Source organism: Rasamsonia emersonii (assembly GCF_000968595.1).
Source record: "Rasamsonia emersonii CBS 393.64 chromosome Unknown ctg1118621759971, whole genome shotgun sequence".
Classification (NCBI taxonomy): Eukaryota; Fungi; Ascomycota; class Eurotiomycetes; order Eurotiales; family Trichocomaceae; genus Rasamsonia; species Rasamsonia emersonii.
In genome coordinates, this window is record NW_013563316.1 from 30,155 (window position 1) to 53,500 (window position 23,346).

Sequence of the window (23,346 nt, forward strand, 5' to 3'; positions counted from 1 at the left end):
CATAATCAAGTGTGCTGCTGATAAGAATCACTACTATCCGAAACACGGCAAGATGGCCACTAGAGGTGTGTGAGCACAAAAAGTCAGCTCTGAACTGGAATTAGCATTAACCTCCGTCCAGTCCAGACAGATCTACCACAGAGGAGAGGGTCTGATCTACGCGACCGACAACCAGAAACACGGAACATGGCGGATTCACAGAAACAATATCATTCGAGCATGCCGTCCAGCCTCACTCGAACCAATTCGGAGCAGGAAAAGCATCAACACCGCTTCGTCCAGGGCTTCGAGGAGAAGCCGGAAAAAGTCGACGATATCATCAGCCGATTAGACGGGGAGAATGAGCGACTCGCCTTGGAGAATGCGAGATTGACGTCCGAAGGCGAGGAATTGAGGTCGGAACGAGAGAGATTGAGGTCAGATAATGAGAGATTTGCGTTGGAAAATGTGCGATTGACGTCGGAAGCCGAGGGGCTGAGATTGGAAAGGGAAAGACTGGTGGCTGAAGTTGAGCGACTGACATCGCAAAGCGAGAGACTGGCGATGGAGAATGAGCGGTTAACATCCGAAGGCGACGGACTGAGGTTAGAAAGAGAGAGGTTGAGGTCAGATAAGGAGCGACTGACGTTGGAAAACGGGTTATTGACGTCCGAAGGCGAAGGGCTGAAGTTGGAGAGGGAGAGACTGCGATCTGACAACGCGAGACTGTCGACTGATGTTGGGAGACTGATGTCGCAAGGGGAGAGATTGGTAGTGGAGAACGAGAGATTGGCGTCGCAAAACCAGAGACTGACGTCGACGATTGCAAGTTTGAGGGCTGATCTTGCGGAGATCAAAACGGAGTTGAGAAATCGTCCCTGTTGTTGCGTGTGCTGAGTGCGCAGGACGCTTGTATCGGATGAAGTCGAATGTATAACAGACTGTTCTAATTCGTTCGGGAACTTATTGTCAATAATAGTGATGTTTCAACTACTGGTCAGCCATCTTAGCAGAAAGACAGAACCTCCCTTATTTTAAAAGCTCTACAATTGATTCACTTTCTTTTGGAGAGTCCCTATCCTGTCAAATCGTCGATCCAGGTCGACTTAGGCGAGTTTTTGATTCCCATTTTCCAGGCTCGCTCGTACAGAGAGCAATCAGCATAAGCGAAGGAGTTACTCCATCAGTATGGTACAAGCCTCTTTTCTTCTAGAAAATCCTGTTTATATATCGGATATCATGAAAGTGTCACTTCTTTCGGGACAGCTACAGAGATCGAATCACACGATTATCTCTTCTCTCGGCCAGCGATACCTGGATCATGAATCTGGCAGAGGTTATCAACAGAAGGTAGTGGCTCCACAGAGGGTGCTTCACTTGGTGATCTCTGCATGTTATCAACGAAACACTAGAGATTTCTGTTTATGCTCCATACCTCTCTAAGATCTCTTGGCGTCAGATACACAAACAGCGAGGCAGTCCTTTTGTTCCAGCACCTTGCCCAGAAAGAGCAGATTCTTCAGGGATCAGCCGGCTCGATAAGCTCACCAAATCCATACCCAAACAAGGTGACTGCATGAATGGCCGGATACAGCCTTTTCCTGTTGGTTGAAGCGTAATTACGCAAAGTGAGACCTGGTCCGCATCTGTGGCCACGTTCTGGAAATGGAAGCCTTCGAGTTGCTGTCGTGGTGTGTGCTTGACTTGAATCCAATCCCATCTTCTGCATTTACCTGGCTCTTGTGAGCAATGATCTGCTCCAGAATATGGTAGGTCTGTTCTTCAGGGTCCTTCAGGCGAAAATCCTGGTACAATTCCAAGTTGTTGTAAGCGGTGGATTTGTTCCGTGTGTTGCTGCTGCTTTCTCCACGAAGTTTCCCACTTGAAAGGAAAATATCGTCGAAATTGTTCCTCTCAGCGTACTAAGACACTCAAATGAGGTGCAGTAGGGCCCTGACTCTGATAACAAGCCAGCCTCGTCTGTCTATCGCGTGGTACAGCATGACGATTTTCGAGTAATCCACCTGAGTTGCACATCAGGTTTATCTTCACGATTCCAGATCGTTCAGCATCTGTGCATATGAGACGTATTCTTCGTTGCAGACGCGTATTCCGAGTCTGTAGTAGGTCCAGATTGGATATCTTCAGGCAATTCTATTGTGTCATCGGATGAACTGCCGGGTGGACTTTGTATTCGTCCCAGTGGTCGACTACATAGTTTTTATCCTGTCGAGCTTTTGTAAGAGCAGATTCAGTTGCTGTCAAGCCATCTTAAGTCAATGCACTGCTCTGAATAGATAGAAAGGCCATTTCTTCCTTCTGATCGAGTTTACAAGATAATTTCCAAGGAAGAAGAACAATAGCTGATCCGGTGACAGTACAATACCGTACATGACCGTACAATACGCCGGCGCGGGTGATCTGCAGATAGCGGAGCGGTGGAGTCATCCCGTGATCCATGCTATCAGCTCAACTTCACCTTCACCTGCTCTGCCAGGCCTTGCTTTGCTCTCTCTGGAAGAGAGCTGAATCTTCTTTCTTCGAAGAAAACTTCCTTATATTCAATCAGCCAGTCAATCAGCCAGCCAGACCTGGTCCGGTGCGGTCACTATGGACCCCGTCACCCCCAACTGCCAGCAGCTGGCCAGGCCGGACTACTTCAACTTCACCCTGTCGGTGTATGGCAGCCCTTCCAAGAATCAATCAGATGCTGTTTCCTAGCATACACTGACTTTACGCGCAGAGCCATCCTCGTCGGAATCCTCATCTCCTACCTCCCCCAGCACGTCCGGATCATCTCGCTCCGCAGCTCCTTCGGCATCTCGCCCTACTTCGTCCTGCTGGGCACGACCTCGGCCACGTCGGCGTTTACCAATATTCTGGTACTGCCGCGGAGTGCGCGGGATGTCGCCTGCTGCCGGGAGATTAGCGGTCTGGCGTGCTTCGCCGGGCTGCTGGGTATCTTCCAGGTGGGCGTGCAGTGTTTGTGTTTCTATGTGATGTACGCTCCATCCGAACTGTATACTTCATTTATGCCGTATACTTCAGTCGTGCTCACTGACTTTGGTTGTAGTCTCCTCCTCTTTCTCGTTTTCTACCCCCGAGCAACCCCTCCGACGACTCCCACGAGCCCTGTTTCTACCACGAAGCCAGCGTCTGATGCCATCCCGCCGTATCGCACCGCCGTCACCGTCGCGATCCTCTGCATCGTCCACGCCGTCATCCTGCTGCTGACGTCGATTTTCATCGCCATCACGCAGCCCTCGCACCTACAAGCCTGGGCCAATATTCTAGGGATCATGGCGACGATCCTCGCGTCAATCCAGTACTTCCCGCAGATCTACACGACGTTCCGGCTGCGGCGCGTCGGCAGCCTAAGCATCCCGACAATGTGCATCCAGACGCCGGGGAGTCTGCTGTGGGCGGCGAGTCTGGCGGCGCGGCTGGGCACGGAGGGGTGGAGCGCGTGGGGGGTGTACGTGGTGACGGCGCTGCTGCAGGGGACGCTGCTAGTGATGGGGATCTACTTTGAGTACTTTGGGCCAAAGAAGGATATCCTGCCGCGGCCGGTCGTAAGACAAGACGTCAATGATCAGCAGCCACATGAGGAAGAGCCATCTGAACAGACACCGCTGCTGCAGAGTTAGACAAATATATCCTTGTTTTTGCTGTTATCGATATCCAGTCGTGTGCACTCAGTTGATTGGACTAGGTCGGGTACCTAGAAACACACAACACCGTAGGCAGGTCTATCTATCTGACGAAGCCAATTGAACTTAATACACACTAACATAACCAATCCATGCTATACAAATACAATACCATAATACCAGGAAAAAAAGTACTTAACAAACCCCTCACGTCCTAGATACCTACCTACACAGCACCTACATATATACTAGACACACTCTTCAAAAATAAGACGCATAAATATCCCCCCTTCAGCCCAATATTCATTCATTTACTTTACTTCTCAGACCTCATAACCCCATCCTTCCCCCTCCAAAACCCCTTACTAACCGTCCCCTCATCATCAATCTGATTATACGCCCGATCATACCTCTGCTCCAGCTCGCGGTTGTGTTGGCGCACGTCCTCGGGGACATCGGCGCGGGGGTTGCCGTTTGCGTCGACGTTGGGCGATTGTCGTCCGTCGGTGAGGGTTGGGCGAGCTTTGTTGGAGGGGATGGGGGGGCTGTTATTTGATTCTTGTGGTTGTTGTTGTGCTTGTTGCCCTGGGAGATCGCCTGATGGTGAGGCGGACAAGGAGGGCGGGGAGGATGACGAGGATGTAGATGCGAAAGAGAGGGATGCGGTGCCTGGTTCGGGGTTTGGTTCTTGTTCTTGTTCTTGTTCCTGTGCCTGTTCCCGTTTCGAGGGAATGGGAGGGGGTGGGCCTGTATCATGATTCATCAATATGAATATCAACAGCCGTATACATAAGAAATATAATATATAAGAAATATATATTGCAGGCTACACACCAGGATGCTCAATCTCCCTCGTCCTCTGCGACGCGGGCTGCTGTCCGCCAGACTGGTCGTTGCCGCCGTCCGAGCTGGCCGCGTATGTCCTTCGAGAAAATGGCACGGTAGAGGTGGAGAGAGGCGTAACTGAGGAATATCGCGACAGGAGGCAGCGACTGCCGGTCACTGCTCGCCGGCCGCCGCTGGCGGAACTCAGACGGAGGATGGGGTTCATCCTGATGGGTAGAAGGGAGATTTGCAATACGACTGAAATAGATATATATAACTGAACGATAATAGAGCTGTAAGATCTAGATATGTACTAATGCTTATACTGCAACGCTGCATAGAATGCTCATGCTCTACGTTCTTCGAATGTACTACGGCTGGTATGACGTTGACCCCCGTCATACGGCAAAGTCGACCCGATCGGTTCAACAAACAATACATTGCTCATGCTATGCTGATAGCGAATCAACATCCATTAGAACTCCACCGCACCAGCCCCATAACTATCCATGCGCTGACATACGCCGCTCTCAAGAGCACAACATAGGCACCTCGCAGTGCCTACGCGGCAAGCAAGCCTGTCGAAATATAAACGAGAGCCGGCATTCCCACTCAAGAACGTACTAACATGGCAGCCATAACCAGATCCAGTCCAAACGCCCATAATTTGCACGACAATATGGATCAGAAGAGAACAAACAAATCAACATCCAAGTCCAACCGAGATAGCGTCTGTCAAACAGTTCGACCAGTGACTTACAAAGCCACAAACACGACAGTGGTATAAAAGAAAAAAAGAAATAATAAAGAAAAAAAGAATAAAAGAAATATACCAAATGCAGTCATATCCACATCATGAATGACCCCCCAAACGCCAGCGTCCGTGATCCGAGACCGAAAAGAATCCCATGGTCATACGGCGCAACCTACCCACTGAGCCACTCACAATAACAACTATTGTCATAGCTATTATCATCTCGGCCCCACAGCCAGCCGTCTTCCGCCCGCTTCTGGGGAGAGCCACTGCTCGACGGCTGGACCGTTTCAATTGGGATCAGATTGTTCGACAGCGGTCCAATCCCAAGGTTGTCCAGAACCTGCATCTGCATGCAGTAGGGCTGGGGCGCATTCGGGATCGCTCGTTTCTCTTCGATTTTGATCCGCCGTGGGTAGTTTCCGGGGCCCGTCGTCGTTTGACGCTTGGCTGGTGCGGTCGTCTGGGGAGTGCCCATGGTCATAGTACCGAGGCCACCTCTCGCGGTGGTCGTCGGCGGCGCCGTCACCATAGCCGCTGGAGTCGAGACCGGAGTGGCACCAGAGCTCGTTTCATTCACATAGATGAAGAACTCCATGGCGGTGTCGTTCCACCAACAGAACCAGGGCTTGTCTCCCGGCTTAGCCACCTGCTTGCGGTGCCACTGGGTAGCCAGGATGTCCAGTTCGGTGATAGACCGCTTCTGTGCGGATGGCGTGGGGAATGCATCTTCCTGAACGATGACTAGCTTATTAAAGGGAGAGCTGAAAAATAGGGCGGGTCCGAAGTCCACGTCGTCTTTGTCGAGCATCATGTGGAGCTCCTGGGTCGGCGTGGGCAGGAACGGTGGCTGGGCTCCATACGTGAACGTTCCATCGATAACCGGAGTAGGGATATAGATGGACGCGTGCTCGTTCGAGCCTTGGATCTCGATGTCGAGGAACCCTTCATTCTGGCAGCCCCACGCGGATGCATAGGACGTGCTTGCGATGCAGAATTTGGACTGATTCTGCGTGCTGGCCGGGACCGTAAACCGGCCCGTAGGGAGGCCAGGCAGGTTCGTGGGAGTGGTCGAGAGAGGCGTCACATCGGAGGTATATGTCACCGTCACGACGCTGGCTCTCAAACTCGCACTCTCCCGCGCCCGTCGTAACGATCGCTCCTCCGCCCTCCTCTCGCCCAGAACACCACCGATGACGCCTCCAATTAAACCGCCGATCAACATGCCAAGTCCCAGAATTGCTAGCAACCAGACCGGGACTCCGCAACACGTTTTCCTGTCTCTTCTCAATTTCTCTTCGAACTTGTTTCCGGCCAAATTGTCCGAGGTGGATGCGGACCGGCCGCTTGGCTCTCTCGAATTGACATTGACCAGCGTCCCTGAGGACACGTCCGAGGGCGGCGGCGGCGGCGGCGGCGGTGGCGGCGCCATGGCCATCGGGGCCGGAGGATCTTGCTCTGGGATGGCACTGTCAATGCCGGGGGGTCCCATGCCGGTCTTGGGCGGAATGCCGTCGGGATAGCGAGAGTAAGGCGGCAGCTGCTCCAAGTGGCCGTCCGGCCCAATAATGTCACCGACGTCATTGGGCTGGGCGGGTTCTCTCTGGTAGGCCTGGAAGGAACCGGGGAAACCGACGGGGATGGGCTGGTCATCCATGCCATCGAGAGCAATGTTCTGCTGGTACATGGCGTAGGGGTGTTGGGGAGCACTCCTCCCTTGCAGCGGAGCATCTGGCGGTCGGACTGTCGACGTTGTTGCGACACTGGCGGAGCGGCTGACCCCGATCTGGGGATACATGGCATAGGGATGGCTGGGACCGGTTGCTCCGGTGTACGGGCTCATGGCCCGGGGTATCGAGCGCTGTGCTGCCGACCGATTCGACACTGACGAGGTTGTCGTCACCGAAGACTGGCGGTTGTGCAGGTCGCTGCCGCCCTTCTGGATGCTTGGACGGCGGGGGATTTCATCGAGGGACGAGCGGGCCTCATCGGAGAATGGGTTCGCGGGGGCATCATTCTCAGCCGGCGAGGATTCTGACGTGCTCTGAGCAGTTTGTGTTTGGCGGAGAGTCGCGGAGGAATCGGTGGAGGAGACGGAGAGGGATCGACGGGGACGGTCAGTGCTGGGGGGATCTAAGGGTTCCACAGAGTAGTCGTCGGAGAAGACGTTGGGATTCGTCGAGGCACGGGACAGCGACTGACGGGGGAAGAGGCTCTCCTGCTGTCGCATCTCAGGCTGAGACTGGACGGAGCCATCCTGACTCTCACGGGTTGATTGTTCATACCCAGCCATGGCGTCTCATGGGCCCTGCCGGGCGACCCTTTTCCCGGCGACCACGCGCAGGACGAGGAAACAGCGGGTTGGAGGGACGCGACCGAACGGATGCAAACGAATGGAGTCGTCTCTGTCGACGACAGAGGCGTGCTGGATGAGAGAAGGGCGCGTGGGGGAGAATGGTGATGGAAAGAGCAACGTTTGGCGGAGGGACGTCGAAGTCGGGCGAGCAGGTCAGGGAGCGACAGGCGGTGCCGGCAGAGGCCTGCGGTCGGGCTTGGCAGGCACGGCGGCACGAAACGCAGACACGGGGCACGTCCTGGCGATTGCAGCGTCGAAGGCAGGACGGACAATTCAGCGGCCGATAATAATGCGAGACTGCCAAAGCACAGGCAGTTTCTGGCGCTTGGGGGGTTGAGGGAGCAGTGTTGCATCCAGCAAGCATAGCCTGAGGTGTCTGCCGCCCGTTTCTCGCCGGAAAAAAGTGGCTGCGCCCCTGCCCGGCGCGGAATTGCAACCGCCGATTGGCTGGCTCGCTCAGCCACAGCCCGTCCGCAGCGTCGCCTCTGATTGGCCAATTTGAAGACTTAGTCAGCGTATCGACAGTGTCACGTGCCACCCTTCACTTATCGATTCACTTATCGATAGAAACACATCAGTCTAGAGTATTTCAGAAAGAGATGTCTCTTTCAGACTTCGATAGCAATGACGGAGAGCAGAGTACAGCCTCTCCCGTTTCAGATAGTCAAGGAGAAAGGAACAGTTCGGAAAGCATCACTCAGCCTCAATCACGAATACAGATCCTCAATGAGGCACACTATTGCATACAGAGCCTACTGGATGGATGTTCATCGCTGTTTTAAATATTCTCGATAAGGTGCCCCCAGTAATATGTATAACCAACGGAGTTGTCCTATTGAACTGTCTGTCTCTCCAGAACGTGCCTGTGCTACCTCCACGCGGATATATCTATTCCCATCGATAGAGCGGGCTGTCGCAGCTAGTTAATAGCTAGTCAGACTAATTAGATAAGCTGTCATCATATAAAATTTTCATCGAAACCAAGTCCATTCAGTAGATAATCCAGGAATAATTACTACTTACTAATCACGTTGAATCTGTAACATAAAAGGCAGATAGATATTACCCAAAACTGCATCTCCCGGCTTCGACCTTCCTAATCAGGCATGAGATCACATCGCAGGTTCTTGGCGGAGCAGAGGGGAGGGATTCGCGGAATATTAATTAACATGAATGGGTTTGGAGATCCGCCCATCATTTCAGTCTAAGTGCGGTGTTTTGTTACTAGCTACGTAGTTAGCTTCGAGGCTACCTGAAGGGATACATGCCACTTCGTACAGTACTAACGGACGATAAGCTGTTGATTATCTTATCAGCTGTATGCCCTGTGCTGTGCTGAGCGGAGCGGGGAGGAAGGATGCTCTCAGCTTGATTACATGTACCTGGGTATCTACATATTGGTTGCAGTGCAGATCTACAGCGTGAGACAAGACGATACTGGTAACCAGACTGCGAAATTGTAACAATGGTGTCCACCGTCTACGTCCCCGTCACACACCCCCAGCCCTGCCAGCAGTCCTCAGAGTCGATACGCAATCGCATCGAGATCGTGGCAGAGGACATACCCGAACTCGAGCGTTTCTACAACATCATGACCTCACCCCAGAGAGCAGCCAGGCTGCGAGTCTACTACGACGAGCAGCTCACGGACTTGACCCGCGTGGCCTTCGACTCGCTCGATCAACAGGGTAAAGTCGACTATCTCCTGCTGAAGAACTACCTCGAGCGGCGGAGGCGACAGCTCGATCTCGAGGTCGCCCGGGACCAGAAGACGGAGCCGTTGCTGGGGCCGTTTGCGTCCACTATCACGGCGCTCTGCGAAGATCGCCAGAAGGCACGGCCGCTGGACGCGAAGAAGGCAGCGCAGGATGTCCACGACGTCCAGAACGCAATCCAGACACTCAAAGCCCAGGTGCAGAACTCCCAGATCACCATGGACAAATTCAGCGCGTTTCGCGCGGCCAACACCGTCGACGAGCTCCGCGCCCGCCTCGCTGAATGGTATGACTTCTACAAAGGCTACGACCCCCTGTTCTCCTGGTGGGTGGCCCAGCCCTACGCTGCCGCTGACCAGCAGCTGGGCGAGTACGCGGCGCTGATCCGTGAGAAGCTGGTCGGCATCAAGCCCGGCGAGCAGGACGACGCCATCGTCGGCCAGCCCATCGGCCGCGACGGCCTGCTGGTCGAGCTGGAGGCAGAAAAGATCGCCTACACCCCCGAGGAACTGCTCTGGATCGGCGAGCAGGAGTACGCGTGGTGCGAGGCGGAGATGAAGAAGGTATCCCGTGAGATGGGCTTCGGGGACAACTGGCGTGCAGCCCTGGCGGTGGTCAGGGAGGACTACGTCGAGCCCGGGCAGCAGACGCAGCTGGTGCGCGACCTCGCCCTCGAGGCCATCGAGTACGTGCAGAAACACGATCTGGTGACGGTGCCGCCGCTCGCGGCCGAGGCATGGCGGATGTTCATGATGGCGCCGGAACGACAGAAGGTCAACCCGTTCTTCCTGGGCGGGCAGTCGATCATCGTGTCCTATCCGACCGACACGATGGACCACGAGGCCAAGCTGATGAGCATGCGCGGCAACAACATCCACTACGCGCGCGCCACCGTCTTCCACGAGCTGATCCCGGGCCACCACCTGCAGCTGTTCATCAACGCGCGACACCGGCTGTACCGGCGGCTGTTCGGGACGCCGTTCTCGGTCGAGGGCTGGGCGCTGTACTGGGAGATGGTGCTCTGGGACGACGAGCGGTTCCCCAAGACGCCGTCCAACCGCGTGGGGATGCTGTTCTGGCGCATGCACCGGTGCGCGCGCATCCTCTTCTCCATCAAGTTCCACCTGGGCCAGCTGAGTCCGGAGGAGTGCATCGATCTGCTGGTCGACATGGTCGGGCACGAGCGCGCCACGGCCGAGGGAGAGGTGCGCCGTTCGCTGAATGGGGACTACTCGCCGCTCTACCAGGCGGGCTACATGCTGGGCGCGCTGCAGCTGTATTCCCTGCGCCAGGAGCTGGTCGTCACTGGCCGCATGGCGGAAAAGGAGTTCCACGACCGGATCCTGCGCAACAACCAGATGCCTATCGAGTTTGTGCGGGCGCTGCTGATTGATCTGCCGCTGAGTGCTGACTATCGCGCGTCGTGGAGGTTCTATGGAGATCCTTCGAGGTAGATAGCCTGTCATTGGAGTGCTTAAAATCGTATATCATGCTGAAGTGCAGACAGTCGTACTATTCTCTTTTGCCTACCCGATACAGATACCGAGGGCGCAGATTGCAATCACCAGTAAGAAGCTCTTATTTGATGGAAATGCATGCATTTGAAAACGACTGTACAAATCTCGGCTGCAGACATTCTTTTGAATTCTGCTGGATTGTCCTAGAAGTCAACTCATCTCAACATCACAATAACACAATACAACATCAGGATACTGATGAATGGCAACTAAGCCTTCACAACAGTAAAGCCCTTAAACTCCGGCAGCACCGACCGGATCTCCTGCGCATATGCCGGCAACCCTCCCGCGTAGTTGACCTGCTCGAATGCCTTCCCCGGCACATTGCCGCCCATGTACGTCGACCGGGTCGTCGGGAAGAGTGTGATGTCGGACAGCTCGTTGATGCGCTTCTTCCACGCCCGGGACGCCTCCGGAGTCGGGTCAACGTACTTGATGCCCTGGCGCTCGATCTGCTTGATCGCGTCGACGATCCACCGGCCTTGCACCTCGACGCTCGTCGGTCCGTTACTCAGCAGCGTCGGTCCGTGGGGTCCATACAGGTGGAACATGTTCGGGTACCCGCTCACAGTCGTCCCCAGATACGTGTAGGCCGCCTCTTTCCATTCGTCCCGCAGCGTCGTCCCGTGAATGCTGCGAAGCCCCATGTTCGTCATGCCGCCAGTGGTGATGTCGAAACCGGTCGCCACGCAGACGACGTCGACTTCGTGCACGGTGCCGTCCTGCAGCTGGATGCCCGTCTCAGTGAAGCCCACAATTGGGTTGTTCTTGATATCGATCACGTCCACATTGGGCCGGTTGAATTGCTCATAGTAGTTGTACTCCAGACACGGCCGCTTCACCCCAAACGGATGTGGAGGCTCCAGGGGCGCAAGGATATCGCGTTTCTTCGGATCGCCAATGCGCTCGCGCACCTTCTTGGCCCAGAAGTTGTAGACCTCTCGGTTGGCCTTGAGGTCAAACAGGTAGTCCTTGTAGTTGCCCAGCCAGAACCGGAAGCCGCCCTCCTGCCAGAGCTTCTCAAAGAAGGCTTCTCTCTCCTCTGGGGTGTCCTCAAAGGTCTTCTTCTCGGAGAACGTGTACAGGAACCCCCCGAAGCATTTCTCCCGCAGCGAGAACAGCTCCGGGTAGAAGGCTTTGGACTGCTGCTGCTCCTTGACCGTGAGCTGTCTCTTGCGCATTGGGACTGCCAGGTTGGGCGTGCGCTGGAAAACCTTCAGCGAGCCGGCTACGGGACCCCAGGCCTGCGTCACCTGCACGCCCGAAGCGCCTGTTCCGATAATGGCGCAGCGCTTGCCGCGCACATCGACGCCTTCGTCCGGCCAGAAGGACGAGTGGTGAATGATGCCTTTGAATTTATCGATACCCTTGAAATCTGGGATATAGCGCTTGGCCGCGAATCCGGCCGCGACGACAAAGAATTTCGCCTTTGCGGTCCTGCCATCTTCGGTCTTGATGTGCCAGCGCCCTTCATCGGTGTGGAACTGCGCGTCGACGACAACGCTGCCGAAGGCGCAGTCCTTCTTGATGTCCAAGACCTTGTCGACGTGGTCAAAGTACTCCCGCAGCTCCTTGTAGGTCGGGTAGTTGCTGGGCCAGGTCCAGTCCTTCCACGTCTCAGGGATCGAGTACTGGTACTCGGGCACTTCAGAGTCGACGCCCGCGCCGGGATAGCAGTTCCACCGCCAGGTGCCGCCGAGATCGTTTCCGGCCTCGTACAGCACGGTCTTAAAGCCCTGCTTGCGCAGCTCATACAGGCAGTAGACACCGCCGAAGCCGCCGCCGACAACCAGGACGTCGACCTCGAGGTTGTCTGCATAAGGGCCTGTGGTCGAGGGGCGGTAGGCGTATTCTCGAAGTTCAGACTTCATCTTGCAGGAGGTATCCAGATGGTGATAGACGATGTAATGTCAGATATGTCCAAAGAACGCTGCTGTGAACGCATTCACATCATTGTGACCGGTGAAGCAGACTTCATGCGATTTAAGTATTCTCGATCGATATCGACGGGCATCTCGACAGCTTGTCCATCGTGTAGTCGACCCGTGTCAGTGTCAACGCTCCTCAAGCAGAACATGCCGTCGTTGCGGTTCCGCATGGGCGAATTCGACAGGGATAGATCGCAACAAGCTCTGAGTAGACATCTCTGCAGCAACTGAGCTGCCACAACTGCGGATCCGCAAGGAAGATGATTGATTGTTTCCTTGGTTTCGCTTCAGCGAAAGAAGTCACTCTCGAGCCGTGTGCGGAGAGAACCAGACTTCAGAGTCCAGGGGTCGTGGTCAGAAGATCCAAGCATTGTCATGTGAGTTTCCTGTGTTGAAGAGAAGGAGCTGCAAGCTGGAGGGAACGGTCTGTTTCTGGTCTGGACCATGTCAGTGCCTTCTCGCAGTCATCGCTAGTACCTGTATGATGTGTCATGGCCTATACATACTCCCATTAGACCGGACTCCTTTTTGGATCGATTTGTCTCCCGAAGCCTCCAGAACCAGACGGACACTGGTCTCAGATCACCGGTAAGCTGCCGTAAGAAAGCGCGTTTCGTGTCGACAGCTTAGTGCGGGGTTGCTGCCATGCGGATCCGCATGCTGCTGATCCACGCCAACGACAGCCACGACCACCCTTGGACCATGGCTGATCCAATGCGGGGGCTGAACCATGGGCGAGACATCGTTTTCTGTGTCGAAGAAACTAAGAACATTCCCCTCACTGCGCCGTCGATGCAGACGCCGGGAGAACAGACTATACCCAAACCGGCAATCTCAGCATGTGATCGTGCACGAGGAGTCGCCAGTCATTGGCAGTCACGAGTCAGGATACTCGATATTCGATAGCGAATGTTCCTGAAAATCGCTAGGCATTTGATCCTTTGCTACTCGGTTCCGGATACGCGTCGCTGGGAACTCGCGAGAGGCTTCCATGTCCTCCGTTTGTCCGGAACTCGGGGCCTCGTGGAGGTTCCTTCACCACCGCGATCGAATACCATTTTCCAATCCACGTCCTATCACGAAAGTTTACTCCTGGCACTGTTGGCTGAGATCAGCGTCTTAGAGGCAGATCGTCAGACGAGAATCACCGAAAATGCTAGCAGTCTGGATCCGCCGCCAGTCTGCTACCCCTCACTATGATGAGGGGCGCTTGTGAGCTATCGATGCTGACAGAGTCAGCAGGAATCGCAGGATCGGTGAGCGTTGTGGCAATGCTATATATATGTGCATCCTGACTCCGCGTGATGGCCACGACGCCATACCCTTCGTCTTCTTCCAGTTCCAGATCTCTAGCATAACGCTACCAAGATGGCTCTGTCCACCGAAACAATCAACACCCTCCGGGCGAAAGTCGACGCCGCTTGCGCCAACCAAGAGTCCGGCATTCCGGGAACCGTCTTCGTCGTGGTCGGACGCGATGGAAAGGAGAAATTCGCCTATGCAGGGGGCAAGCGTGGCTACGGGAGCTCGGAGCCAATGACGCTCGACAACATCTTCAGCATTGCCTCCTGCACCAAGATGATCACGGGCATTGCCTGCATGCAGCTCGTCGAGCAGGGACGCCTTGCCCTGGATGATGCTGCCCAAGTTGAGCGTCTGGCCCCGGAGCTCAAGGACGTCAAGGTCCTGCAGCCCGACGGAACACTGGTCGAGAAGAAACGGGGCATCACGTTGCGGATGCTTCTGAGCCATACAGGTGGGTGGAACAGACAAGATGTCAATTAACAAGCAGTTGCTAACGGATGAGACAGCGGGGTTCGGTTATTCCTTCTTCAATGAGCAGCTGAGAGACTTCAACCGTCCCACGGGCTACGACGAATTCTCGGGGCATATCTACGATGTGACCCAGCCTCTGACTTTCCAGCCTGGAGAGGGCTGGCAGTATGGCGTAAGTGACCATCTGGCGATGCAAGTCTCATGGGCTGGGCTGCTAACCACCCGCAGGTCGGGATTGACTGGGCAGGAATTCTCGTCGAACGAGTCACCGGTCTCTCGCTGAACGACTACTTCCAACGATACATCTTCGAACCCCTTGGCCTCAAGAACATCTTCTTCATTCCTAATGAGTCGATGAAGAAGAACCTGGCCTACATGCACCAGCGGGCGCCCAATGGCCAGCTCTCCAGGCGCGATCACCTCCTCCATCGTTCGCTGATCGTGAGACCTGGCGATGATTGCTTCCACAGCGGAGGTGCTGGTTGCTTTGCAAAGCCGCAGGAGTATTGCCGTATTGCCCCCTACCTAGTGCTCACATCAGCCAAATGGAGCTGCGGTGGCTGACATCACGTCAGAAATCCTGGCTACGTTGCTCAACAACGGGACCTCCCCGACGACAGGAAAGCAGATCCTGCGGAAGGAAACCGTCGACGAGATGTTCCGGAACCAGATCCCAGAGTTTCCCGACTTTGGCCGGAAACTCATCCCCGACGCTAAGCCCGACCTCACGAATCCGATCCCGAACCTGTACCCCAGCGATGGTCCGCAGGGCTGGGGGTTGACCTTTATGCTTACAGGGGGACCGACTGGCCGGTCATCTGGCACTGCCTGGTGGGCGGGTCTGCCGAACCTGTTCTGGTGGTGTGATCGCGAGAAGGGAGTGGCGGGGATGATCTGCTCTCAGATCTTGCCTTTTGCGGATCCCCAGATCCTGGGTCTGTGGATGGATCTGGAGGGTACAGTGTACAAAGCTCTTGCCCAGTAGTTTAGGACGTATGGCGGCAGTCGTCTAGTTAGTAAATAGCCTGTAGGGCGGCCGGCTTGATGAGTGTAAATAGCCTATCACAGTAAATAGTTCATCTCTAAAAGCTGCATCGGTGGAAACTGCTTTTGTGAGTTGGTTCTAGAATAGATTTTCTTGTTCCATTCGAACTGGCCGTCGGTGCACGGGACTGTACGGAACACACAATCTCGCCTTGCGACGCGTGGCACAGTGATGACGGATGATCTGCATCCACTCCTGCCATAACGACAGCTTCGAGACAATCATCCGTTGATCCGTGCTCCGTGAATACGAAAGCAGATGAGACAAGCGCCAATCGTCTGGCATGGGGGCTCCGTTACCCCAGACTTACCCCGGACTGCCCCGGATGCAGGCGAGCTGTGGGGATGCGCAGCCCCTCACGCCGTCCCATGGATCTCGCCCGCTATAAGCAATTCGCTTCCCCAGCAGCCCTCGTATCTCGCACACTCGTGACCTTTGCGTTGACTCCTGAGGGAACTCTGGTCCGGTAGTCGTTCGAGCAGGGTCTGCATACGAATGTTCATGACACGGGAATTTCATCCGGTTCACCACGATCTCGCGAGTTACGCTGAGTGAAGAACACACTGTGTCAAACATCTTGCCAACCCACAGGCATGGGAGTAACCCGCCGTCTGCAGCATCGCAGCTGCGACCCGTGTCGAAAGGGCAAACGCGCGTGCGATGCCACCGTCCGCAAAGAGCTCTGCGGCGCCAGAAACACCAGCCCCGGCAGCCATCACCACCACCCCGCGATCAACGTCTCGACTGTCGAGCCGTGCTCCAACTGCAAGAGATGGCGGAGGCAATGCACCTTCAACTGGCTGCTGTCGGTTCAGAACAGGGGCAGCACCAAGCAATGCAGGAAGAAGACCAAATCTGCTATGGAACAAGACTGCGAGACTGCCACAGTCGGCAGCAGCAGTAGCAGCAGCGTGAACCACCCATTGCTGAATTCGAATCCGCTCTTCTCGCAGCCACAGATGGATGGCAGTCTCAATGGCTTGTCCCTGTCATCTCAGAACAACAATGACCCGTTTTCATCAATGTCGACATGGGATCCGCTTGTCTTCTCAGATCTCTCAGACGGCACGCGGCTGGGCTTGAACAGCGCTGAGAATGCCACCTGGCACGGTGAGCCACGGCTGGTCCCTCCTCCTCCTGATTACAACGAGGACCTCTACACGACGGGCTTGATGATGGACGATGCAGAGGATTGGTTTCAGTACCTAGACAGCCATGGCACAACGTCGGACTCCAAACTGGATGTCGTGAATACTCCTGTGAGCCCGTTCAGCGCTCCCCAGGTGAATGGGTACGGTTGTGACTGGACGAATATCGCTTCGTGCATGGGCAGACCAAACGTCAGCAGCTTTCTGCCTCGCAATTCTGATCGAGACCATTCTCCCAACAACAAGAAGGATCCCTACTCGCCGCCCAGAACGGACACGCAGCTGTCACTATCCTCCCAGAGAATCGTCGACGAATTCTTCCGCTCCGAAACAGCGCGCAATCTCCTTCGCGTCTACCACGACAGCATCGAAAACGCGCTGACCTGCTGGTTGACGGAGCGGAACTGCCCCTACAGTCGCAACCACAAGCAACGCTCACCCTCCCGGTCGAGGATTTCCATCTCCATCGACGGCGAATGGGGTCCGCAGTGGTCGAATCGCATCTGCGCGCGCGTCTGCCGGCTGGACCGCGCGTATGCAGCAGTGCGTGGACGGAGCCTGACGATGAACGAAGAGCGGATGGCGTCGCGGGCTCTGCACGCTGCTATCATGGCGTTTGCGTCGCAGTGGTCTCCTGAGAGCGTTGCGAAGCTGGACATGCATGTCCGCGGAAAAAGCGAGGCTATGCCCTCCCCTCTTGGCAAGGATCTCGAGCGCTCTGTCCCGGAACGGCTGTGGAACGAAGCCTCTTATGTCCTTAACGAGGCTGCCCACACCGAGTCATTCCGGGTTATATTCGCGCATATGATTTTCTCCCTCACACAACGCCCGCTGAATGGCAGCGGAGATGCTTCCGGCCTGGAGTCTCCACAGAGAGATAATCAGGCGCCAGGACTCGTCGAACTGCACCGCCTTTTCGACAGCGACCGCGCTCCGCTATTCCTCGAAACTGCCGTCCGGCAGATGTTCTCCTGCCGGCACAAGCTGACCCGGTTCCAGCGTGAATGCAAGACGGGATCTCTGTCCGCAGAGGACCACGAGACAGTCAACCTTCTGTTCTGGCTGGGAGTGATGTTCGACACCCTCACCGCAGCCATGTACCAGCGTCCTCTTGTCGTCTCAGACGAGGACAGCGAGATCAACTGCTCAGTGACTCAAAGCCAACAGGTCCAGACAGACGTCAAAGCGGACAACCACATCGATCTCGACGGATGGGATTTCGCAACATCACCCAATGCAAGAAAAAGAAACGTCCGACGGGTCTGGGGAGACTTGTTCCTTCAGCAGGGTGCAGCTGGTGAAATGCCAGAGAACAGCATCCCACGCTGGCCCTGCGCGTACGAAGCAGCGGCAGAAACACTATCAGACGCCGCGCCCGTCAAAGTGCTGCTCTTCCGCCGTGTGACCCGGCTGCAGACGCTCGTCTACCGCGGAGCGGAGCCCGAGCAGCTGGAAGAAGCGATTCAGGACACATTCAGAATCTACGATTACTGGAATCGCACCTATGGGGTGTTCATGCAGGATTGCGTCGCCCACCACGACAGCCTCCCGCCTCGTATCCAGTCGTGGTACGTCCTTCTGGCCGGACACTGGCATCTCGCCGCCATCCTGCTGGCAGACACGGTGGAAAGCATCGACAAGGGCCGGATGGGCCTGGACTCGCAGCGCGAGTCACGTCTAGCGACCAACCTAGTCGCGAATCTGAAGACGGAGAACGCCGTCGCCATCTCCCGTCTGGCGCAGAGCTCGTTGCGCAGTGGCTCCAAGAGCGCGACGACGACGACGACGACGACGCGCGAATTCCAATTCCAATTCCACGACGCGGTGATGAACGACGGCGGAGCGGTCCTCACGGAGCCGTGGACGGCCGTGCTGATCCGCTCATTCGCCCGGGCGGGATACATCCTGCTAGACCGGGTGAGAGCAATGAACGACGCGTTCGACGAGGAAGCTCGACAGCAGTGCGCATTCTGTATCGAGGCGCTGTGGAGTCTGGGGAAGAAGTCGGATATGGCGTCTGTGGCTGCGCGGTCGTTGTCGAGCAGTCTCGACGAGGCGATTCGGTTGCATTGCCAGAATAGGCTTTTTGTGTGACAGCAACAGTGACAGCTGTGTGAAGTACCTCATGCATGTATTTATGTATTTATGTATGTATGTACAATACATGAGATTGTCTGACGAGGTAGTTCGTGCTTATGTGGGAGGTATTCTGATTTTTTCCTCTTTTCTTTTTCTCGACCTATTCTACTGTGCACTTTGATAGCTTCGGATCGAAATCTAAGGAAGGACAATGGAGGTCATGGACAGTGTCTTCAACATCTGCGTAGGGGCGTCTATACATTATGCTATTGCCACTAACCCTTTCGTCCCTTCAAGCCTGCTACGCCACAGAGCTATAATGGCTGCTTTTATTATTCGCCATTCCCAGATCAGCGTACTCCAGCGAGCTAGTTAAGTATCGGCCAGAAACCGGCTCTTAGCCAGCTGCCTATTCCTTAGTCAATTAGTTCCCCTTTAACGGGTCACTTTCCTTTTGAATAGGGGTATCTCACCTCGATTATACACATAGAAAGACCAAAGTTATCACTCATTGAAATAGGTCAGTTGTTTTCCGTCCAACGTCAACCTATTTATTGGCATGGTGAGCAGCAGAAATCCTCGACTCCGTCAATCATCACGATGGCCTCCGTCTCAACCGGACAAAACTGTCCATCCGATATCTCCCAGCAGAAGGACAGTTCTAGCCAGCATGAGCACGCAGCCCATACCTCTTTCCTGGCAAAACCCTCGCATGACAACCGGGTTGTCAAACGTCAGCGACGCGGTCGACCCAAGAAGGTCAACCAAGAAACAATCAATCGAATGGTGCAGATACTAGAAGAATCCCGCCACAGTTTGTCATTGTCATGGGAGCAACTAGGCGCTGCCGTCGGTATTACTGGTGTCCATCTTCAAACCGTCCGCAATCAGTTGATCAACGAGGGCTACTGCAAGAGCGTTTCCTGTCAGAGAAAGTGGCTCACGCAGGAGACGATGGACGCGCGAGTTGCTTTCGCGATTGCTCATCAGAACTGGCCGTGGCGGTCTGTCCTCTTCAGCAGTCTTGTCTCGTTCAGTCTTGGACCAAGTCCAAGCCGCAAAGCAAAAGTGGCGATCAACGACCGGCAACAAGAAAGACTGTGCAAAGAGTGCCATCGAAACAGAACCAAGCAGAGGGGGCAAGAACGGCATGCGATTCATTGCTGGGCGATCGTCGGTTTCGATCATAAGAGCCCTCTTACCTTTTTCTCCTCGGTGGGGGATAATATTCCTCTTTGCGAGATGGTTACATGCAGAAAGCACAATAACCAAGCGCAGCAGCAGCCTCAGATGCAGTCAATTTGTAGCTCCGAGAAGCAATTCCTTCTCGTGGACGAGGCAAACGAATCCAATTTTAGGCACAATAACGACCACCTCTTACAGATTCATGGCGAAAGCAAACCGCTCTCCCGCATCGTCACCCCTCCCTGTTCACCCGATCTGAACATCGCGCATGATGTACTGCTCTTCCTCAAGAAGATGGTTCAGAAAAGGGCCTTGTTTCGGGACGAGAAGGACCTTGAAGCAGGGGTATTGGAGGAGTGGGGCAAGGTCTCGGTCAAGGAGATCAATAAGCTGGTGGATTCGATGCCAAGGAGGGTTGATGATGTGATTCGGATGAAGGGGAAGCCTGTCTAGGAGTTACCACGCTATAGTACAGTACATATTTCTAGTATGGATTTTATATCGAAGCTGTGGCGTATAGCTGTTGGTCCTCGTCTGTCATCGTAGATAGGTGTTCTCTGAATAGGAATAGATATATTTCTCTCTAGAAAAGTGTCATCCATGAGTAGAGCTCTGGTCTTACGGTTTCATTTAGTGAACAGGACTGGGGACGCCAGGAGTACTCAATTAGAGAGTTGGCTTAGTAGAATGGTATTTCTCTCTATCCCAGGGAATCAAGAGTCCGTCTCTGCTGCAGGCAGCTCCATCAGCTAAACCTTTCTTCTTTCTCACCTGCAGGAGTTTGTAATAAATGGCTTATAAATATTAACACAATTAATTGTGCCTTTACTCGTCCTCGTCCAACTATCCATCTCAGAAGAGTGCCAACAAGATGCAAGCTTACAAAAGATAAAAATGACACTGCACTTTTAGTAAATGATTAATTAATCATAACCCACTGACCAGGTTGCTTTCCTCGTTGATAGGTATATGGAGTGAATGAGGACATCTAGGCCCTAGTCAGCAGGATGCAAACAAGGTGTACACTGGGAAGATAGTAGTAGACTATGAATGATAAAAATAAGGAGTCAGGTATGTACTGTATATTGGCAGGTCATATTAGGTCAGAATTGATATCCTACGGTAGGCATAGTGCCCAAGGTGTTCACTAGAGTTTCATAAGATGCCCTGGATACCCAACAACTCCTTATGAATAAAACAGAGCTTTTAGGCTAAAACATCTGTCCACTTTCTCTGGACCCCATATACGAAATTAGGCTGCAAATTTGTGTTGGAGAGACTATGTTGAGCTTATTCATCTTGCATTTCAGCTCAAACCAACCTCATCGCGCTCCCCCATTCCTCCGCCAGCCGGTGCAGCGCGTCGATCTCTGCCCGCGTAAATGGTATTCCATCACGCTCACGCTTCTGCCGTTCCGCCTCCTCGATCTCGCCGGGCGTGTAGATCCGGTCGACGCCCGCAGCGGGCTGGCTAGAGCGGACTGCCGAAAACAGCGTATCCATCCTTTCGCGATACTCGTCCCGCGAGTCGAGGAACAGATCCGGCTTGAAGACCAGAAACCATTGGCCCACGCCCTGCGGCTGGTCGACCTCCTTGTACTGGTCGTGCACGCCGCCTGCGAACGACGCCCCCGTGATGAGCCCGCCGAAGATGTCCATCATCATCGCCAGCCCGGAGCCCTTAGGGCCCCCGATCGGTAGGACGACGCCTTCGAGAGCCCGGTTGGGGTCTGTCGTTCTCTGGCCGTCGGCGTCGAGAGCTCAGTCGTCAGGGATGGATTCCCCGCGGCGGGCTGCTTTGCGGATTTTGCCCTAGAAGAAAGGATGTTGTCACAGTCTCAACTAGGAAGTGCACACGAACGGAAATGTACAGATACAGAACTTGCAGGTGTCATGACTATGTGTCTGTATTATTGACATACGTACCCTCGCAACAGCCGCCGGCGACATATCGAGAACAAAATGACCCTTGGAACCCCCCGGCAAGCCCACAGCAAACGGACTGGTCCCCAGCAACGGCTCGCGCGATCCCCAGGCGGGCATACTGCGCGAAGCATTGGTGAACGCCATCGCTCCGTAGCCTCGATCGCCTGCAGGAGATACGTGGCCGCCATGCCGTAGTGCCCGCTGTTCTTGACGGCGACGATACCCACGCCGAACGTCGCTGCCATCTCCAGCGCGCGCTCGACCGCCGCATGGGCGGCGAGGAAGCCGAACGTGTGCTGCGCGTCCAGCAACGCGCAGACAGGACTGCGCTGCTCGAACCGCAGCTCTGGCGAGGGATTCAACGCCCCTGAGCGAATCCGCGCCAGATACCCCGGCAGCCGGTTCAGGCCGTGCGTGTCGACGCCGCGCAGGTCGGCGAGCACCAGGGCGTCGGCGACGATCTGGGCGTGGTTCTGCGACAGGCTGCCGTGGACGAGGACGTCGGTGCCGAAGCGACGGGCAGTGGCGGCGGGGATCAGAACTGTTTCTGGCATGATTAGTTGATTGATGTGATAGACAGGGTGGATTAATTAGAGGTGAGGTAGGTAGGGGACGGTGGAAGAAAGATAGATGACTGAAAGAGAAACAGAAACAAAGAAAAAGAAATAGAGAAATAAATTGACCACAATAAACAGTATTGAAGGTCGGTTAAAAATCCGACTATTAGTACACCCAGTAGGCCATGCTAAATGGGCAAAATGCTGGGGGTGTTAATTATTTACCCCCGCGGAGATTTTCCGAGAGAGATCAGATCAATAATCCCCCGCCAATAGATATATTTATCTGTTTATTTTCTGATAGATTGCCGCTCTGTTGAACGAGGCACGGTACTATAGATATATTTTTAATGGTTAATGTAACTGTTAAAGAGTCATTGGCGACAAGGAATATAATAACCTCACAGGTTTATATGACGGACTTTCTTCCGGCCGTAGAATACGCATCTTGTGCATCGCCATGGAAGAATATACTATACAACCCTTTTTTATTTTTCAATGAAATACAGTGAAGAACCACAATCCTGACACAACTGGTACAATAATATAGCAAAAGCTACCTTCTGCAGATGAATAGGCTGAGAAATAGAAAGGAAGGTCCAAGTCTTCCTCCTGGAATCGATATGTCGTCGCTGAAGAAAGGATTATAGGACAGAAAAGTAGTTCTTCTAGATGATATTCAAGCAGAATATATGATGGATCAATGGGTATACAATAGCAGGCTGAGTTAGCCTATCCAGGGCTTAGGGCTAGGTCACAGGTCAGGGTTGGCTACACCTTCGCATGGCTGCCTAATATCTACCTCCTTCTAGATGCCTCGTTCTATATTGCAAGCTGATATAATAGTCCGTGATAGTTGGCGAGATCACGAAGCACTTTCCATGGCAATACTTCTTCTCTTGTTAT

General features: G+C 54.4%; 7 protein-coding genes across 7 annotated transcripts; 4 read left to right on the forward strand and 3 right to left on the reverse strand.

Annotated features, from left to right (window-relative positions):
• Nucleotides 1-52: 52 nt before the first annotated feature.
• On the forward strand, nt 53-876 carry T310_1023 (uncharacterized protein; the record flags this gene model as incomplete). Its single annotated transcript, XM_013476102.1, has 2 exons — nt 53-65; nt 122-876. 2 exons carry the CDS (start codon nt 53-55, stop codon nt 874-876), a joined length of 768 nt encoding a protein of 255 aa, XP_013331556.1.
• Nucleotides 877-2,696: 1,820 nt separating this feature from the next.
• T310_1024 (Uncharacterized protein) lies at nt 2,697-7,501 on the reverse strand (the record flags this gene model as incomplete). Its single annotated transcript, XM_013476103.1, has 7 exons — nt 2,697-2,996; nt 3,042-3,248; nt 3,713-3,784; nt 4,000-4,376; nt 4,464-4,731; nt 4,978-5,032; nt 5,385-7,501. The coding sequence occupies 7 exons, from the start codon at nt 7,499-7,501 to the stop codon at nt 2,697-2,699; spliced, it is 3,396 nt and encodes a 1,131-aa protein (XP_013331557.1).
• A 1,528-nt stretch (nt 7,502-9,029) lies between these two features.
• T310_1025 (Xaa-Pro dipeptidyl-peptidase) lies at nt 9,030-10,733 on the forward strand (the record flags this gene model as incomplete). The annotated part of the gene is made up of 1 exon (XM_013476104.1): nt 9,030-10,733. The coding sequence occupies one exon, from the start codon at nt 9,030-9,032 to the stop codon at nt 10,731-10,733; it is 1,704 nt and encodes a 567-aa protein (XP_013331558.1).
• A 272-nt stretch (nt 10,734-11,005) lies between these two features.
• T310_1026 (Steroid monooxygenase (CpmA)) lies at nt 11,006-12,667 on the reverse strand (the record flags this gene model as incomplete). The annotated part of the gene is made up of 1 exon (XM_013476105.1): nt 11,006-12,667. One exon carries the CDS (start codon nt 12,665-12,667, stop codon nt 11,006-11,008), a length of 1,662 nt encoding a protein of 553 aa, XP_013331559.1.
• Nucleotides 12,668-14,092: 1,425 nt separating this feature from the next.
• Nucleotides 14,093-18,787, forward strand: T310_1027 (Beta-lactamase family protein; the record flags this gene model as incomplete). The annotated part of the gene is made up of 6 exons (XM_013476106.1): nt 14,093-14,480; nt 14,536-14,672; nt 14,729-14,941; nt 15,030-15,481; nt 15,576-15,612; nt 16,361-18,787. 6 exons carry the CDS (start codon nt 14,093-14,095, stop codon nt 18,785-18,787), a joined length of 3,654 nt encoding a protein of 1,217 aa, XP_013331560.1.
• Nucleotides 18,788-19,372: 585 nt separating this feature from the next.
• Nucleotides 19,373-20,410, forward strand: T310_1028 (uncharacterized protein; the record flags this gene model as incomplete). The annotated part of the gene is made up of 1 exon (XM_013476107.1): nt 19,373-20,410. The coding sequence occupies one exon, from the start codon at nt 19,373-19,375 to the stop codon at nt 20,408-20,410; it is 1,038 nt and encodes a 345-aa protein (XP_013331561.1).
• Nucleotides 20,411-20,782: 372 nt separating this feature from the next.
• Nucleotides 20,783-22,437, reverse strand: T310_1029 (Malate/L-lactate dehydrogenase; the record flags this gene model as incomplete). Its single annotated transcript, XM_013476108.1, has 5 exons — nt 20,783-20,800; nt 20,841-20,857; nt 20,896-20,945; nt 21,279-21,697; nt 22,003-22,437. The coding sequence occupies 5 exons, from the start codon at nt 22,435-22,437 to the stop codon at nt 20,783-20,785; spliced, it is 939 nt and encodes a 312-aa protein (XP_013331562.1).
• Nucleotides 22,438-23,346: the final 909 nt, after the last annotated feature.